Source organism: Asterias amurensis, chromosome 16, assembly GCF_032118995.1.
Source record: "Asterias amurensis chromosome 16, ASM3211899v1".
In the NCBI taxonomy this organism is placed as follows: Eukaryota; Metazoa; Echinodermata; class Asteroidea; order Forcipulatida; family Asteriidae; genus Asterias; species Asterias amurensis.
In genome coordinates, this window is record NC_092663.1 from 15,390,964 (window position 1) to 15,409,490 (window position 18,527).

An 18,527-nucleotide genomic window follows, 5' to 3' on the forward strand; every position below is an offset into this window, starting at 1 on the left:
TCGGGGAACAGGTGAAGAATTCTGTCTTTTAAAGGAAATAACTGGTGATGGATAATTAAAGGAAATAACTGGCGATGGATAATTAAAGGAAATAACTGTAACTGGGAATGGATAATTAAAGGAAATATCTGTTGAGGAATTATTGAGTATGGAGTGGATTAGGGCAGGCCTGGAATTTTATCTTTGAGAGGGCTCAGCTATTTTAATTAGGGAAGGACACTCCATTCCATTGGCAAATTATACGAAGAAGAACAAGAACAAAGTCTTACAGGCATGATATTCTTCCGACTTTTCTCGGTCGTTTTCCGATTTGTTTGTTTCCCTTGAGAAAAAATCAGAAAAATTGTCATTAATTGTAAGAGCCTGTACCATGTGTACAGTTACTATTTAGGCCAGGTTTTGTATTTGATAAATTTAATGTTCCTACTTCTTTCCCAAGGACCAAATATCATGCTTGGTCTTATAAAGTGCACACATCAACCAAAGGTACTCAAGGTGTTTTAGTAAATGAAGAGAAAAATGTACGGGGAAGGAACTAAACGAAAGTTCAGTTTTTTTTCAGAAGAAGTAAATGATGATGAAGAAATGAGCAAGGCAATTGAGTCTTCTGTAAACATTTCCAGCATTGGTGTTTGTTTAAAATCTTGTCAATGAAATGTTAGCTGTGTGTATTTGTGTTTTTACAAGAAAGACATTGTGGGGTTTGCACCCCACGCTATTTTTAACGGGAAAGTTTTCAAGAGAGGAGATCATAGACAACGCCTGGGGAAGCTCACAATGACGCTTTACTAAACTTTTTTTTTGCATAATTGATTTGGCTGTAAGAAGAAGTCTCCAGTCCAAAACATCAGTATTTTTAAAAAATTATTTTGTTTGTTCTTTAAAAAAAATCCTACAAAACAAAACATCAGTTTTTTTAAAAACAATAAATTTCTCTCAAAATACTGCTAGCCCTATGATATTTAACCACACAAAGAAATTTGTCATTAATCACCGTAACTATTACTAATCATACAAAAGCCCACCACCACTTTCTGACGACCACTAACTTTGCTCTTAAGCCTCTACCATTCCGAACGTCTGAGTGTAAATTTGGGTGACTTTCATAAAATAAACAAAACTCTTGAACGTGACAATGGCTTGCATATTGCCCGTGGTGGTCGTCTTTGTGTTTGCCATCACACGTCAGTGTGTAAAATATGTGTGTTTGTCATCGTTCTTTTCATAGTAACTAGTCAGGAAACAAAGTTACACCGGAAATGACTAGGGGTTTTTGTTCTTGGTTATAATGCATACAAAGTTTTAAACAAATCATGTACTCACTTCTTTGTTGTGAAATATTGGTACATATTTATTTTTTGAAATGATTTATCAAGGCATGGTTAGCGCTTGACCTCAACCCAATCAACCAGACCCAACGTACGCAATAACCAGTAATGGTGTTTGTACGTTACAAACAGATACAGATAGTTCATGTATTCAAAATAGGGAGACTGCCAACATAGGGCTGAATAGCTCAGTTGGTAGAGCTCTGGAACTGGAACGTTAAAGTCATTGGTTCAAGTCACGCTCCAATCAATTTTTCTTTGTCCAACACCAAACCAATCACTTGAATGCTCACATTTTAGCAGCATTTACCGGATAATCATATCCTACTAGTTTGTCAAAGAGCCGCCCAAACATTCCACGGAAAAACCCCAATAAACATGTCTTCAAGATGTCATCATACCATTCAGTCAAGATTAACGACACCCCAGCACAAGTGTCAAGAATTTCTGATACCTCATGTGTCTTATTTCCCCTCAAGATTTATCACTGAATAACTGACAGTCTGAATTTAGACTTCTAAATGTGTCATTGTGATTTTTATGGCTTCTTGTAAAGTAGAGCTTGTGGAGGTAAAAAGGGAGAAAAGTTTTTAATGTATCTGGGTGATCCCAGGTTAGTTTAACTATGGTTTAACTCTACAACAGGTAAAATCTGGTTATACAGTTAGTATAATGGTTTAATCCTGGTTATACAACAAGGTAATCCAATTTAACCCTAGTTGAGTAACAGTTTAACGTTGAATGGCTTCTGAATGAGTATTTTTTTTATTTGTGAAAGTGTGTACTTCACGTTTATTTTTGTATTATTTATTTATTCATTCCGGCTTAAAAAAGGCTCCTCTAGCTCTGTTGGCCTTGGTGCCCCTTCAAAAATTTCCAAGAGACCTAAAGAGTTTCCGATGGAAGTGCCCTTTGCAAAATAAAATTTGTCCTTGCACTCTCAAAGATAATATTCAACACCTGTGAATTAACCAAACCTGTAACGAGGAAGTGTGTTTACATTTGTTGCCATCCTCTACTAATCAATGTGAATCATTTGCATTACATTACATGTAAACTATATTTGGTGATAGTAAATTTACCCTCAACTACCTCCTTCTAGTTTTCCCGAACATAGTTTTAATAATCAACAATAACCTCAAAGGTCAGATGAGGTCATTGATATTGACAGCATGGCTTCTCTTTGGCGAGGCGAAACCCAACACCAAGTTTTTTAGTACTTCGGACTTTGGGTTGGGTTACAGAATCGTAACGAACGATGGTTTAGGGGAAATTTCAAATGTTGATATTTTCGGTAATAATCCACGGTTTCATAAAGTGGGATTTTGAATGGATTTTTGTTGTGGCTGGAAGTCATCTAAGAATTAGATTTGAACTACTCATGCTTGACATAAAATTATGACTTTTTTTTAAAGTCAATGTACGTTGTAGATCTACTTTATCATAAAGTAGACCTACATTGACTTTTTAATGGATACGTCTACAAAGTTGACTAAGTGTGCAGCAGTCAAGGTCTTAGCCAGGATTTGGTAAAGGGGTGTCCAAATTTGCTGAAAACTTTTAAAACTGGGTGTCCAAATTTTGTAAGCTTAGTTTTATTACAACTTAGTTTTATTTTGTAACTTTTACATCGTAATTTTATAATGTGATTTTATGTTTACTTTTTTCACGTTAATTTGTTTGTTCTTGACAATGTAATTATGCAGGGCCCAAATGGAAACCAGTTATTTTTCACTGATTTGGCTCACCCTGGGTAAATAAAGGAAATAAATAAATTGTTCGCTTACAATACATGTTAACGACAGATAAAACAGCGTTTCCAAATTTACAACAGGGTGTCCAAAAGACACCAAGACAACCCTCTGGCTTACACTATGTTGCATCAGTATGTGCATGGGTTGTGCTAAAGTATTGTTTACATTACCTGTTTACAAATTTTGTCTTTCCTGTAAAAACAAGTACTTTCTCTTTCATTTCAATGGCACTACTTTAAGGTATTATACAGGTGAAGGTTGAAAACATCATTGTTTCAACTTAGTCTGAAAGGTTACTGATTATAAACTGGAATATATTTTTTTCTGTGAAATATCTCCCTCTAAAATGAAGTCATAGTTTGAGAAAACTCTATCTGAAAATCTATTTAAAAAAATGCAATCCGCTGATTTTGGTTGTTACAAACAAATTAATGAAAAAGTGGTTACATGCTGATAATTCTTTGTGGGTTTTTTTTCTTCATTTTTTTCTTGACTTACACTATGAATTCAGCTAAAATTTTCATAGGTTTGTTATTTTGTGTATATATGGCTGATCACACAAAAACATTGAACACTGTCTGTGACTATTTTGTCAGCACTCCCAATCCTATACCTTTAACCAAAACGAAGATTGTCCAAGCAGGAACTAACTTTAAAAACATAATTTTATTTTTTGATGAGATTATACCAAATATTTATTTATTATTATGGACTTTAACCAAGATTGTCAAACAGGAACTAATTTACAAAAACAATCTTCAAAAACGGAATTTCTTTCTATACAATTTGGCTCAAACTCAATAAGTTTTGATGGTGTGAGAGCGTTCGGTAATGGCGAAGAAACCCCCGGGTTTATTCTGACCTTCCTCGCAGCAGGAACCCCTGTTCACACCAGGGGTTTGGAGTGATCTCAACCCACGTCAGAGAGTATAGGGAAGTAAGCTTGAAATACTGTCACAGCATGTATTAATGGAACACCGGAAATCACCACATGTTGTTGGGAAAATTTTGATTTCTTGGTGTGTTTTTTATCCGCGAGGTTCTGCATTCTCGGTTAAAGATGCAGTTTGATTTGGCCAGGAGTGGCAGGCCTGTGATACATGTACTTCATGGAGGATGCCCCCTTGTCTTTGCCTAAAGGGGGTGGGGTGCCCTTAAAACCAAGGAGAAAATGCCTTGGTGCCCTTGCCCTTTTAAGAAACAGAGCATACAGGCCTGGATTGGTATTTCATACTAAGCAATATTATACTAGCATGATATTCTTCCTAGTGAAATTTGATTTCTGATTTGTTTTTTTGCTCAGAAAAGGGGGGGGGGAATTATTGTCTTTAAATATCCTGTCAAAACCTAGAAGGCCTACATTTGTCAGGCCTGGAATTTCATCTTTGAGAGGTCAAGGTCGATTATGTTTTGCAAATCCAGGCCTAACATTTACATGTATAGGTTTTTCTCAATAGAAACTCTTCTACTTCTATCTAAGAGCCAAATATCACGCCTGAATATATATTTGTACACTGGTTGCCATTTTTGTTTCATTTGCACTACATGTAGATAAAAACCCTAACAGACTTTCTTTAAGTTTTTCTTTTCTGTATGATACCATAGAGTTCAATTAAAGCCAGTGGACACTATTGGTAATTGTCAAAGGCTAGCCTTCACAGTTGGTGTATCTCAACATATGCATTTATAACATAACAAACCTGTGAAAATTTGAGCTCAATCGGTCACCGAACTTGCGAGATAATAATGAAAGAAAAAACACCCTTGTCACACGAAAACTGTGGCACGTCAGAGGGAACCGTTTCTCACAATGTTTTATACTATCAACCTCTCCCCATTACTCGTCAGTAAGAAAGGTTTTATGCTAATGATTATTTTGAGTATTTACCAATAGTGTCCACTGCCTTTAAACACACCATCCAAATGACCTGTGAAAACGTCTTCCAATTTTAAGGTCACGTTTTAGTAATGACAGAAAATTGTTTTTTCGTGGATTTTGTGCTGAATGTTCACATCAGGGTTCTTTTGATGATCCCAGCAATTCATAAGTCACAGTGATTTATGAAGGTCATCAATTTCAATTTCCTTGACTTTGACCGTTTTTTTCAGATGAGAATATTCCTGAAGAGGATTGATACTCCAATATGAACTTAAGAATCAGTAAGCTTTCAGATTTAAATGCCAATTTGTTTTTACTACTGCCTGTTTTGAATCCACGGGTTGGGCCAGGGGCCAATTTCATAGAGCTGCTTAAGCAAAAATTAAGCAAAAAATTTGCTTAAGCATGAAAATAGCTCGCTTATTTTACACATGTTACTGGCCAAAATGTCATGCCATATACATTGCTTGTGACTGGTATTTAGCTGTTGTTTACCTAGCACAACAATTGAGTGGAGTCTTGGCCGGTAATCTGATTTTACTAAGCAAGGATTTTTTTGCTTAAGCAAAATTTTGTGCTTAGGCAGCTCTATGAAATTGGGCCCTGGGCTTAGGCTCTGTCAGTTATAACTTATTGTGAACAAACTTACACTTTCCTTTACAAGGATTGAAAGGCAGGGCATGCAAGACCCTAGACTTGTGGACAAGTCGTTAAATCGGCCCCACGCGCTGAGATAGTGCACTTGCGAGATCACTGCTCTTGCGCGAACTGATGGCTCCCCGATTTTGACTCCATAATGAGAAGTCAAAATTGGGGAGCCATCAGTTCGCGCGAGAGCACTATCTCAGCGCGTGGGGCCGATTTAACGACTTGTCCACAAGTCTAGCAAGACCCAAGCCCAAGTCGTGGTTTTGAGTTGGGCTTATAAGCGATTGTTTTAAGCGATTGTTTTATAACTACTGCCTGTTTCGAATCAATGGATTGGGCCTGGGCTAGGGCTCCGTCAATTGTTGACAAACACTGTAATGCACTTTCCTTTACAAGGCTTTTAAAGGCAGGCATGCAAAACCCAAGCCCAAAGCTGTGGTTTTGAAAAGGGCTTATAATTCGTCATGGTTTCTCTTTCAATTTGGGTGGTTTTAGGAGTTCGCTGTACTTCTAAATTCATAGTTCTCTTGGTCAATCTGCCGGTGATCTGAAACCATAGAAGTAAAGATTCTCCTGTCTGTGGTAGTTGCCTCTTAGTCTTGGCCGAAGCTGCTAGGTCAACATTTTGGCCGGTTTTTGACCCCAAAAATTTAAGCTATTTTTATAGTAGATTTATGAAAGAATTGTTGTGACCTTTTATTTTAGGTATTGCACGAAAGAAATCCGCCAATGAAAGTGGTAGTTAACTACAATCTAAAAATTATTTAATGTTTTTGGATCCTGACATTGTCTCACATGTGCTTTCTTTGTGGCATATATGCAAAAGTTTTGGTATATTTTGCATTTTGAAATAGCATCGGCTGTCACAATTGAATTAACTAAGAGAAAACAAATCTTAAATCAACGAGATGTTCTAGGGTTTTTAAAAATGAAATAACAAATTAAGATCTTCTGATTCTCTGATTCTTTTAAAACATAATGCAAATACATCTGTAATGAGGAATTTGTTCAAAACATAATGTACTCCAAACCTTAGCCATCCAGACAAAACATAGTCCCCAAAAATGATGGACTGTTTCCTACAGTCCCGACAAAACATAATCCCGAAAAATGACGGACTGTTAACTACTGTCACAGGAGTTCATCCAAAGAATTCGCAAAGAAAACAATCTTCAAAGCAGAACCCCTCCATGTGGCAATGTTCCCCATACTGACTGTGCCAGCTGAAATGATAAAAATAAACAGATCTAATGTTTGGGTCTGTAATTAAAGGAACATTCCAGAATTAAAGACTTTGCGTGTATACAAAAATGTGCATTTTTGTCGTCCGTCAGCAAGACATGCACAGCTGTTCTAACCCAGCAACTGACTTGCCAGTCAAAAAAATGTACTATCAAAAGCCCATTAAGATTGGAATTTATTATTTCCAGAGATAGAAAATGGATTTCAGGGAGGCTTGGATGGGTCATGACAAGACAAAAATGAATTGGGGGGGGGGGGGATGTCTAAGTGGTATTCCAAGGAGGGTTGAGGTGATGGTCTGTTGAATGGGGTGGTACACTGGTAAACCAAAGCGAGAGAGTGTTAGGCTTGTAGGGGCTGTCCTGGTACCCTGATTGGTCACAGAATTTTTCCCATCGGTACACCATTTAGCTTGTCGTTACACTAGTCTGTCAGCTTTTTGACTTGAGTCCATATTTTATGTGTCATGTGGATTCTTTTCAAGTAAATGGGGTGTTACACTGGTAAACTGAAGAGAGCGAGTGGAAGGCTTGTTACTAATATAAATATGATTGAAAATTTGAGCTCAATCGGTCATCAAACTTGCGAGATAATAATGAAAGAAAAAATACCCTTGTCACGCGAAGTTGTGTGCGTATAGTTGATTTCGAGACCTCAAGTTCTAAACTTGAGGTCTCGAAATCAAATTCGTGGAAAATTACTTCTTTCTCGAAACTTTGGCACTTCAGAGGGAGCCGTTTCTCACAATGTTTTATACCATCAACCTCTCCCCATTACTCGTTACCAAATGAGGTTTTATGCTAATAGTTATTTTGAGTAATTACCAATAGTGTCAACTGCCTTTAAAGACTCATTTGTTTGAATATTTATTTCTTGTAACAGTTGCATTATACATTTCATTTCATTGTTTTGTAAAGAGGGCTCTACAGCATCAGACCTTGAAGTAACCCCACTGCACCCACAGCAATTGACCGATCCACTAAGCTTCGCCCCATTGCGTATTGACCAATCACAACGCAACGAAGGTCGACAAATAAGGTCTGACATGCGTGCGCGTATCTTGGCGCGGGCGGCAAAGTTGTGCTTTGGAGAGCCCCACGTGTTCTTGCTCACACTTGCGTCGTGGGCGGAGCCTACTGGATTGGTCTATTGCCGTGGTATGCTCTGCGTTTTGCTGTGGTACCCTTTGCAAAGTTCCCATACAGTTTTACATTTTCCTCAAAGAAGTGCCCCCACCAGAGAAAAATTGCTGTGCCCCTTTGAGAGTCAGTGAAGCTCAAGACATGCTGCATTATGCGCTATATAAAAGTCTTGTATTAATAATAATATTGTTATTTGGTGATTATACAATAAGTGAAGCACATAACACACAAAGACATGCATGATGATTATTTGGATACAACATAATTACATTACTTTATTAAGTATTTGCTGTGGTGCCCTTTGCAAAGTTCCAAAAAATTGCTGTGCCCCTTTGAGAGTCAGTGAAGCTCAAGACATGTTGCATTATGTGCCATATAAAAGTCTTGTATTAATAGTATTATTGTTATTTGGTGATTATACAATAAGCGAAGCACATAACACACAAAGACATGCATGATGAGTATTTGGATACAATATAATTACATTACTTTATTAAGTATTTGCTGTGGTGCCCTTTGCAAAGTTCCAAAAAATTGCTGTGCCCCTTCAAGAGTGAAGTTCAAGGCGTGCTGCATTATGCCCTATATAAATGTATCGTATTATTATCATTATTTGGTGATCATACAATAAGTGAAGCGCATAACCCACACAAAGACATGCATGATGAGTATTTCGATACAACATAATTACATTACTTCAACATGAATTGACCCTCCCCCCTTTAGTGTTCATTCTGCCATGCGTGGTCTGTAGCCTCCAAACGCACAACCTCCAGGGGTATGTATAATGTATGTGGCTTCCAGCTACATATTTTTCTCATTTGCTGCGGCTCATTATTGTAATTGGCAATCTTCGATTTGTTATGAAACGTAGTCCTTGAGTTTTCTCCATTAAAGGTGGAAGGTATTTTTATTTTATGCTGCGCTAATCTGCACTCTGTTACGAGCATGCTTAAGCAAAAAAATATTCAAAAAATTCTCAGAAATTAGCAGGATACAGTCCCAAATTGTACTTGTGACATGGTAGTTTGGATGGTAACCTTTATCTGGTAAGCATAATTTCGTTTTATGCTTAGCTTCTTGTTGTGCTTAAGCAGCTCTATGAAATTGGGCCCTGGTGATTCAATGGGCCCTGTAAGCATATAATCAAATTGGTCCCTGCACTTGTTCCCAAGTATCGCGTGGTCAGTTACAGTCAAAAGGGCCTTTCCCAGCATTGCACTTTATCTAGCCAAAGTCACACCACACTCTTTTCTAACAGAAACTGAAAGTGCGATCGTTTATGCTTCCATTTCCAACCTTTTGAAACCATTTTTTTCTTCATGATCTACTCCTATGCTTTTGTTTTTATAACCGGATTAGATGTTAATTTTGTGTTAATAAACATTTTCCTTTGTGTGACAACTGGTGTAAAATGTGTAAGTTTTCAAGCTCGACTCTGCCAAACTGAAAGAAACAGAAGCAACCCCACATGTTCCCTCGAAATTCTCGATTTGTTTAATCGGCGCAGTGACTGTGATCTCTCCAAAAAGAGTTCGCCGTTTCACGCGTGAATATTTAACCCTCAAGGCTCGGCCAAAGATGCCGGCCCAGGATTCTAGGTATATCAATTAAACATTTGGCATTTCTGGGGCTGGAGGGAATTTGACCGGCGTTTTTTTACCACCATCAACCCCCCCCCCCCCCCCTTTCTCCTTCCACCAACTCATTTTGAATGATTTTAATCTCATCTGGCAGGGGAGCACTTTAATTATTTTTGTGTGAAAGTGCATTTTTCTGGAGGCTTCAGGGTCATAGGGAGGGCACTCTTGAAGCACTTTGAGAGAGGTTGGTCATTCCGAGTTGAAAGCGGTGAAGTCTTTTTTCTTTTAAAAAAAAAGTTCCAGGCATGATGTTCGCCCTACTTTAATCTGTTTTACAATTTTTGCTGAAAAACTTCATCAATGTTTTTTTATAGGGCCTACGTGTTTAAGTGTGTTGTGTTGTGTTGTCATTTAGCCTTCGAGAAAGACTCTGCTTGCAGTTCTGGAATTAAAGGGAGGCCACCTAGGCTTCGGCCTGGTCTTGGTCTTGGCCTTTGTGTCTCTTCAAAGGTTTTCCATATTTCCAAAAGAAGTGCCCTTTTGGTAAATGAAAATTGCCTCAACCTTTCAAAAAAATTAAATTCACGCACTTTGCCTGGGTTTAAACGTCCGGCCACTATATATTAAACAAATTTGTGCATTTATACCATAAATCCGTTGGGATGGTTAGCACTTTGCAACAGATAATTATATGTTCTCAAATGTTTTACTTTAATAGCATTGAAAGCAAGTTGGTGTATATTTGTGTAGGTCGGCCCATGACTCAATAAAAATGTCTTACTTTTTTCCCAAGTGCCAAATGTCAAGCCTAAGTCTTCATGGCGACAGATATGACTCTTAAGAGTGAAAGACTTTCGTAAGTGCATTGCTTGAATAGTACATTCTGAAAGGGCAAGACAGCATTTACTTCTTAAAGGCACTGGACACTATCGGTAATTGTCAAGAAGACTAGCCTTCACAGTTGGTGTATCTTAACATATGCATAAAATAACTAACCTGTAAAAGTTTGAGCTCAATCGGTCATCGAACTTGCAAAGTAATAATGAGAGAAAAAAACACCCTTGTCACACGAAGTTGTGTGCGTTTAGATGGTTGATTTCGAGACCTCAAGTTCTAAATCTGAGGTCTCAAAATCAAATTTGTGGAAAATTACTTCTTTCTCGAAAGCTATGTCACTTCAGAGGGAGCCGTTTCTCACAATGTTTGTACCATCAACCTCTCCCCATTACTCGTCACCAAGAAAGGTTTTATGCTAATAATTATTTTGAGTAATTACCAACAGTGTCCAGTGCCTTTAAAGGCAGGGTACAAACCTTTGGTAATGGTCAAAGACCAGTATCCTCCCTTGGTTTGTATCCCAACTTACATATTATGCATAAAATAACAAACCTATGAAAATTAAGGCTCAATTGGTCATCAAGGTTGCAAGAAAATAGTGAGAGAAAAGCTACCCCAGCAAGCTGACAGTGGGTGGCAACTGCATCTTTGGCCGCAACATTTGTGAACGGACACCAGCCTTCAGAAATTTTTAAAATGAATCATGCATAAATCGTTTCTCAGGTTCAATTTTTTTTTCTGTGATCAAAATCGAAATCAAATTTGTGGAAAATTACTTCTTTCTCGAAAACTACGTCACTTCAGAGGGAGCTGTTTCTCACAATGTTTTATACTATCAACCTCTCCCCATTACTGGTAATCAAGAAAGGTTTTAATGATGATAATATTTTGAGTAATTACCAATAGTGTCCACTGCCTTCAAGGGAAATAATTATAGCTTACGTGTGTTCACCTCCCGCGTCAAACAAATTTCAGTCTTTTAGTTATTTCAGAATCTCATACCTGATATTGTAATAAGCCAAGTTTCTCATAAGGACTCATCGTCCTAATGCGGGGTCATCCAACGCCAGGTGATCTGAATCACCGTTTAATCCATCGTTCGCTGATCATCAACATATCTCTCTATCTAGTTGGTTTCTCGCTGATCATCTCTCTCTTTTTCTTGTTGGTTTGATTACAGGGTCGACCAGGATAATCTAAGTGACCACTCCGGCGGCGACATGGACGCCGAACTGGACAGCGATCAGGAGCAGGATTTGGACAAGATGCTCGGGACTTGGCTCGGGGAGCTGGAGATAATGACCAAGGTAGGAGGAAGAAGCTTTTTTTGATTATTGAGGATTTAAACAGGAGGGGAATGTGATTGTTTCTGCTGTTTTCATTTCTGAGTTTTCATTTTTGGAATTTCTTAGAGGAGTAAATAATAAATATTTAAAAAAAAAATTATCAAGGATTTAAACATAAGGGAAATCTTAATGTTTTTGTTTTTTTTCATTTAAGAATTTTCATTTTGGAATTTCTTTAAAGGAAAGAAAAAAGGGGGTGGGAAAATATAGTTGGAAGAAAATAGAGTTTTTTTTATTTTACATTGATATTTTTTGAATGGCTCTGTAGGCAAACTTATTATCTAGTGTTTTGTTTTTTATGCTGTTTTTCTTTTCTACTGTTCTTCAAGGCAAGACAAAATATAATAATACAATTGTCTTAATAGCGCACAGATCTAATAAGCTACTCCAAGCTACTTTTAAAAAATAACAAGTTTTTGAAATGCATAAATTTCAAGGTGTTGCGGCCGTCACAGCAGCCACTGCCAGAAACACAGAGTCAATTCAAACCTCTTTTCGTGCATTACACAACACATGAGTCCTCATGTTGACACCCTATCTGAAGGTCGAAGCAATAGTTAGGTGTCTTGCTTGAGGACACAAGTGTCAAGACCTGGACCCTAACCCAACACCCTGCTGTTCCAGTAACACCAGAGAATCAGTCTAGCATGCCTGGCTGCTCAGCCACAACATGCCATATCATAATTCTGACTTTGCCTTCCTTTAAAGGACATTACAGAATTGGTAAGAAACAAAAATCGCGAAGGTCACAGATTTACATAAAACTTACTCGGTCTAATGATGATGATAGTTGAAAACATCCCTTGAAATATTTCTGTCTGAAATGTCATATTTGATCAGAAATAAAGAATCTAACTTCGCGTTTGGAGTTTATCGCTCAGTGAGCGTTTTATTCATTTTTATTTTGGCATCGATGCAATGCAAAGCAAAAATTGAAATCGGTTTTTCACTTTTCTCTCGTGACCCAGATGGCCGATCGATCTCAAACTTCTACAGGTTTGTCAGTTTATGTATATGGTGCATTACATGCCAGCAACTGTTTTGTTAGCAAAAAAAAACAATTCTGTAGTGTTCCTTTTAAGTATTTGCACTCTTACTACCAAGCTTACTTTTTTAAGGAAACTTTTTAATAGATGTTATTTTTGCATCTGAGATAAAGAATATAATTTGCTTTTACCCTTACACCGAAGTGTATTAAATGAACATTACAGAATTGGTTATGCTAGCCAAAAGGTTGCTGGCAGTGTAAGCACTTTATGTATTTCTACTGTACATGTACTAAACTGACAAACCTGTAGAAGTTCAAGATCGATCGGCCACAAGAGAATAGTGAAAAACCAATTACAAATTTTGCATTGCATCGATGCCAAAACAAAAATAAATGAAACGCTCACTGAGCGATAAACTCCAAACGCAAAATTAGATTGTTTATTTTTCGTCAAAATATGAAATTTCAGACAGAAATATTTCAAGGGATGTTTTCTATAATCATCATCATTAGACCGTGTAAGTTGTATGTAAATCTGTGATCTTCACGATTTTTGTTTCTTAACTAATTCTGTAACGTTCCTTTAAGCAAGGTACGTAGACTCTGTCTCAGTACTTTTCCCTGAGTTCTGTTAAAAAAATAAAATTAAAAAAATCCACAGGCAAATCACTCAAACTGCCTTTAGCTCGGTGGTCTAGTGGTAAGATGTTTGCTCTAACAATGCAAAGGTCATGGGTTTGAATCCCACTCGAGTGGGATTTTTTTTTTTTTTTTTCAGAAATATTTTTTTCTCATGAATTTTTGGTTTGATTTTTGATTTTTTTTATTCTTTTGTGTAGAATTTAGACAGCACCATAGCTGAGACGCCCACTTCTCCCACACCGCCAGCGCCTGCGGTTAACGATTTGGACAACTTCCAGTTCTCCATGCTCAATCTTGAAGGTAAAAAGCTACTTTGCATGTTTTGCATAATATATACTAATTTATTCATTTACCTTTTTCGTTTAAGTGACGTTTTGAAAATAAATACATTAAGAGAGATCAAATATCCACAGTTTAATAACCATTTTCCTGAAAATGAATTCTTAGAAATGAAAAATCCCCAAGATTTGAAACTTAAACCCACAGAGGTAAAGGTTTTTATCCAACTGCTTTTTGTGTATCAAAAATATTTCAATTAAATAATCTTGACATGCGACATTTATCCAAATTAATTTTTTTCATTTTTACCCCAAACCATGTCCTTGATGCAAGTGTCAACAATTTCTGCCGCAGTAAAAAAAAAAAAAAAAAAAAAAAAAATGAAATAAAAATAACAATCATAACCTCCATCAATGAAGCCGCCTGGAAAATTCATTAAAATGATATTTTAACAGTTGCAGTGCAGATAAGTTTGCCTCCCCTTGCCACCGTTCATCGTCTTCGTATTCGGCAATTGAAACCAGGTCAGGCAAAGGGTAGGGTTAAAGATGTAACGGCCAGATGCCCAAATTATTCCACATCTGGCAACGGTTTGTGTCAATAGAAGATACTTGCGGACATTGTCAACGATGTCAACTACACTCTGAATTCTAAATTACCCTCACTGACTCATCCCCCATCATCAATATTTCATTTTGTTATAAATTTTTTTTAAGATATTAAACTTGGCTTGAGTTCCGGTCTCTGAAAAAAAACAAGCTGAGAATCTACCCTACCCCAGCTGTCTTGTTTTAAAGAGGGACTAAGGTTTTGAATCCCTCCTAAGATATTATTTTTATTTTTAATCTAAGACATTCAACTTGGCTTGAGATCCTGCCTCGGTAGACGAGAAAATGCATGAGACTCTATCCTACCGCAGCTGTCTTGTTTCAGACAGGGACTTGGGTTTTAAATCCTTCTTTAGATGTTCAAGGATTTATCGTAATGTATCTCCCCGCTCTTGATGCAAATGCAGATTTCTTGTGATCCGAAGATTCATTCTTTGTTGTCTGACAATGAATATTGATGACCTGTAAACCAAAGTACGAATAATGAACATGAATAAACATGAAGCATTCATGATAACTTGATAGAATACGGTGGTCTACCATCAACGGATTACCAAACCTTGATGCAAATCTGTCCAATAATTGAACTGATCGGGCCATTTTGGGCAAAACCTTACCTACTTGACTTAATTAAACCCTGATTAAGAAAGCGTCCCGTGCTCGTCGACGGTTTTTAATCCCCAACGAAAGACCTGCCTGTCGTAACACCCTCCCAAACAAAACCAGAGCGGAGTGCAATATTCTCTATTTGGTTTCTGGAAAGAAGAAGAGGAAAAATCCCTCTGGAGTCAGAGTGAGTCATCCAAAAAAGCTGCCAAGTGTACTCAGAAATTGCATGTAGAGTTGCCTGCCTGGGGCAGTGGTCCTGGCCTGACAGCGTCTACCATAGACTCTGTTTATAGAATGACCCGAAAATGCACTTTTTTTTTGAAGAAATTTTACGCCCCACTGCGGTGCAGTTAATCAATTTCTCTCTAAATAGAAATTGTTGGAACCCGTTCCAAGGTTTGTATCTTCTTTTTTTTAGCTGGTTCGAACCTCGTATTGTCAAATTTACTTCCTTGTAATTTTGACGTTATCCGTTAATATGAAAGAAATTGTCAAACTTTTTCTTTAAATAGAAATAATTTCAGCAACCCGCTCCAAGATGTTTACCTTTTTTTATTCTTTTCTTTTTTTCTTTTTTTTTCTTTTTACTAGTTGGTTTGTATGAATCTCTCATTGTCAGAATTTATTTCTTTGGAATTTTGACGTTATTATCAAAGACATTTAATTGTCAGTTTGCCAATTTTGAGTTGGTTCGTTTGTACCAGTCTTATTGTCAAATTTATTTCTTTGGAGTTTCGCATTATCATCCGTTAATATCAAAGAAAATTTTAATTTTGAGGCTTTTCAAACTTTTTTTAATAATTTCAAGTTCATTTTATCCTTGGAAGTTTCTTCCATGAAATTAATTGCACCTTTTGTGGCTTTTATTTCCTTCGTTTTATCAACACCGAACACGGTTTACCTGTTGCTACTTTAAAGCTAGCGCAGTTGGTAAGACATCAGGGTCTTCCAAACTCTGATTGGGTCCGATTTGAGGAAGGGCTTCATCAGCAAACAGTTGCTTTGGCTCTGCGCTGATAAACCGCAAAACTAATTCTCAACTTCCCCCTTTTTAAGTTATTAGCCAAGAGTTTAGCTCTTTATGCCTAAGGATGAGAAGTTTTAATAACCTCAAACAAACTTTGATAAGGCTTGGCCAAAAGGGTCAGCCTAGCCGCAGGTAATTTGTCTTTTCCACACCTGAGGTAAAAACCTGAGGTAAAAAAGATTCTGTGAATCTGTTAATTATTTTCTGTTGAAGCAACAATAACAACCCCACCCATTTTTGTGTACCTTTTTCTGTAAAGAAGAGGAATTGTGGTTGTCCACATCAAGTAAAAAGCTTCATGAGTTTATATTAATAGTCATGATTAGCATGCCCAGTGATTCTTTTCCTAGATGGAGAGAAGAAATTATGGTTTTAGAAGTAATTGCCACCCAACCCTACCATGTCTTTTGCCACTTCTTAGAGAACAGAGTTGCTGGTTATCCGCATTGAGTTAAGGTTAAGAGTTTAGTTCAAGAGTCATAATTGGCATGCCAATGTTTATATCTAGATGCAGGGAAGAAATTATGGTTTTCGTAATCGAAACTTAAATGAACCATAAAGATTTCTACATTGCACTAATATTTCCTCAATCATTTCTGCTAATAACTTCACTTTTTTATTTTGACTTTGTTTTCTTTTGAATTTGTTTTTGTCTATAAACACTCTTTCCTTGCTTTTTTTCCGTTGCATAATATGATTTATGATTTATAATGCTTGCATTTATTTTTGAAGCTGACAAAATAACCAACTTCTTTGTCTCTACATTTCCTTTGCCCGTCCTGGTTTTTTCTTCCCCTCTTCTCCTTGATACAGTTGCAAGAAACAACGACACCAACTCGCAAGGTAAATACTTGAGGTTGTGTAAAGCCAAGTTCATACTTCACATGACACGCATGTATGGCGAAGCGCCTAGATGGCATCGCACATAGACCGTTTTAATTGGTCAATGGGACGTCTACTGTATGGCAATGCACGGGTAAACAAAATGGCATACGCGAATATCTCGCATCAGTTAAAATGTGCCCAACTCCTGCGAAACATTCGCAGTGGAAACAGAACTGTGATGTCAAAATTTGAATCGCATTTACATTCGCAGGAAGTATTAACCTGGCTTAACACCTGCAAAATAATCCAAAAATTTTTCCAGTCTGTCATCCAATTATGACGGTCCCTGATTGAAGAATCTTAAAAAGCAAGTTTTGTTTACTGTCATCTCGTTTGGTTGAGATAAAATAAGCTTCAACCCTGAATCACAATTTGACAAGTTGAAACGATTGTTTACTGCAAACAACTTCAATATTTTGTTTGTTTAGTTATTTTTTTATCAATTAGGGGTCTATTCTAGTCTTATGTAGTTACAATTTAATCCCAAGTTGAACATAAAATTTCAACATTTTCTTTCAAATTTATAAAAGACACTTTGTTTGAATGGACGGGTATAGTTTTTGGGGTTCGAACAAAGACAATTTGACTCAAACAGGACTTGGACCAACCACCTCCGGATTAAAGTTCCGGCGCTCTTCCAAGACCCTAGCTATTAAGCCCTATGTTGGCATCCCTAATGTTCGATAAAGATTTTAACGGACTGACATGGTACGGGAAACATTTTTTTTATTTTGCGTGGCCACGCATCTTCCAAACTGATTGCTTGATCTTTCGGTGTGTGTGTGTGCACAGTGCATCTATGATTGGAATGTGTTGATATGATGCTGTGTTTTTTGCTATGAGAGCAAACCTTTCCTATGGGTGTTGTACACCAAGGAATTACTGTCTTTTTTGCCGATATGCATTTGCATGATTGCAAGTGCGTTTAAACTTACTTCAGGGCTTGCTCCGTTGTGAAGTCATCTCGTACTCTGCTGCGGTTGTGGTTGTGTTGTTGTTTATTATGTAATGTAAAATGTGAAAGTGTCGTGAAGAATAGTAATTTTGTTGTGGATTATCAAATAGAAGTAGTATTGGCGTTAAACCTATTAGTTGGCTTGCTCTGCTGTGAAATCATCCTGCACTCAGCTGTTGTTGTTACTTATTCTGTAAATGTTGTTACTTATTCTGTAGAGTTCAGTAATTTCGTTGTAGTTTATATTATAATTAGTGAACTCGTTTTGGTTTTACCCATATATTTGCAATTTTAACATATAAGGTCATTAATTGCACTGTCTTATTCAAAATAATGAAATAGCCAATTAGTGAAAAATGTATTCTGTATTCTACTTAGCAAATGTTTGTCAGTACCATGGAGGAAGAAAGCGCTTAGAAATTTTGTTACAAGAAAAAAAAAATAGCTTGAGAGAATCCGGTTTTTGCTGAACCAATCCTCTACTTTGGATTAAAAATACACAGTAATACCTTTAATGTTTGTACTTAACCCACTTTGGTCAGCGTCCCCCCCCCCCCTGAAATGGTGGTATTCAATGAATGACATGATACTCATTTGTATGACTGCATATTTTTGTTGCTGTCAACGTTGTTATTTCAGGTTGGTATTAAGCCCCTCCCAGAATCCGTAAATTAGATGATGTACGAGGTTCATGGCGGGAGACTTTCTTTCCCGAAGATTATAAAGAAATAATGACGGGATGCCTTCCTCTAAATGAGACGTCCCATTTCTCCTA

At 37.1% G+C, this 18,527-nt stretch overlaps 1 protein-coding gene across 7 annotated transcripts in view; it reads left to right on the forward strand.

Moving 5' to 3' along the window:
• LOC139948673 (ras-associated and pleckstrin homology domains-containing protein 1-like) overlaps nucleotides 1-18,527 on the forward strand; it is a 71,310-nt gene that overhangs the window by 30,728 nt on the left and 22,055 nt on the right. For 6 of the 7 annotated variants that reach the window (XM_071946911.1, XM_071946906.1, XM_071946910.1 and 3 more), the window contains exons 2-4: nucleotides 11,594-11,720; nucleotides 13,587-13,689; nucleotides 16,726-16,755. In XM_071946911.1, coding sequence (XP_071803012.1) covers nucleotides 11,594-11,720; nucleotides 13,587-13,689; nucleotides 16,726-16,755 — 260 coding nt within the window. The remainder of the gene's footprint in view (nucleotides 1-11,593; nucleotides 11,721-13,586; nucleotides 13,690-16,725; nucleotides 16,756-18,527) is intronic. The other variant, XM_071946907.1, reaches the window with a different exon arrangement.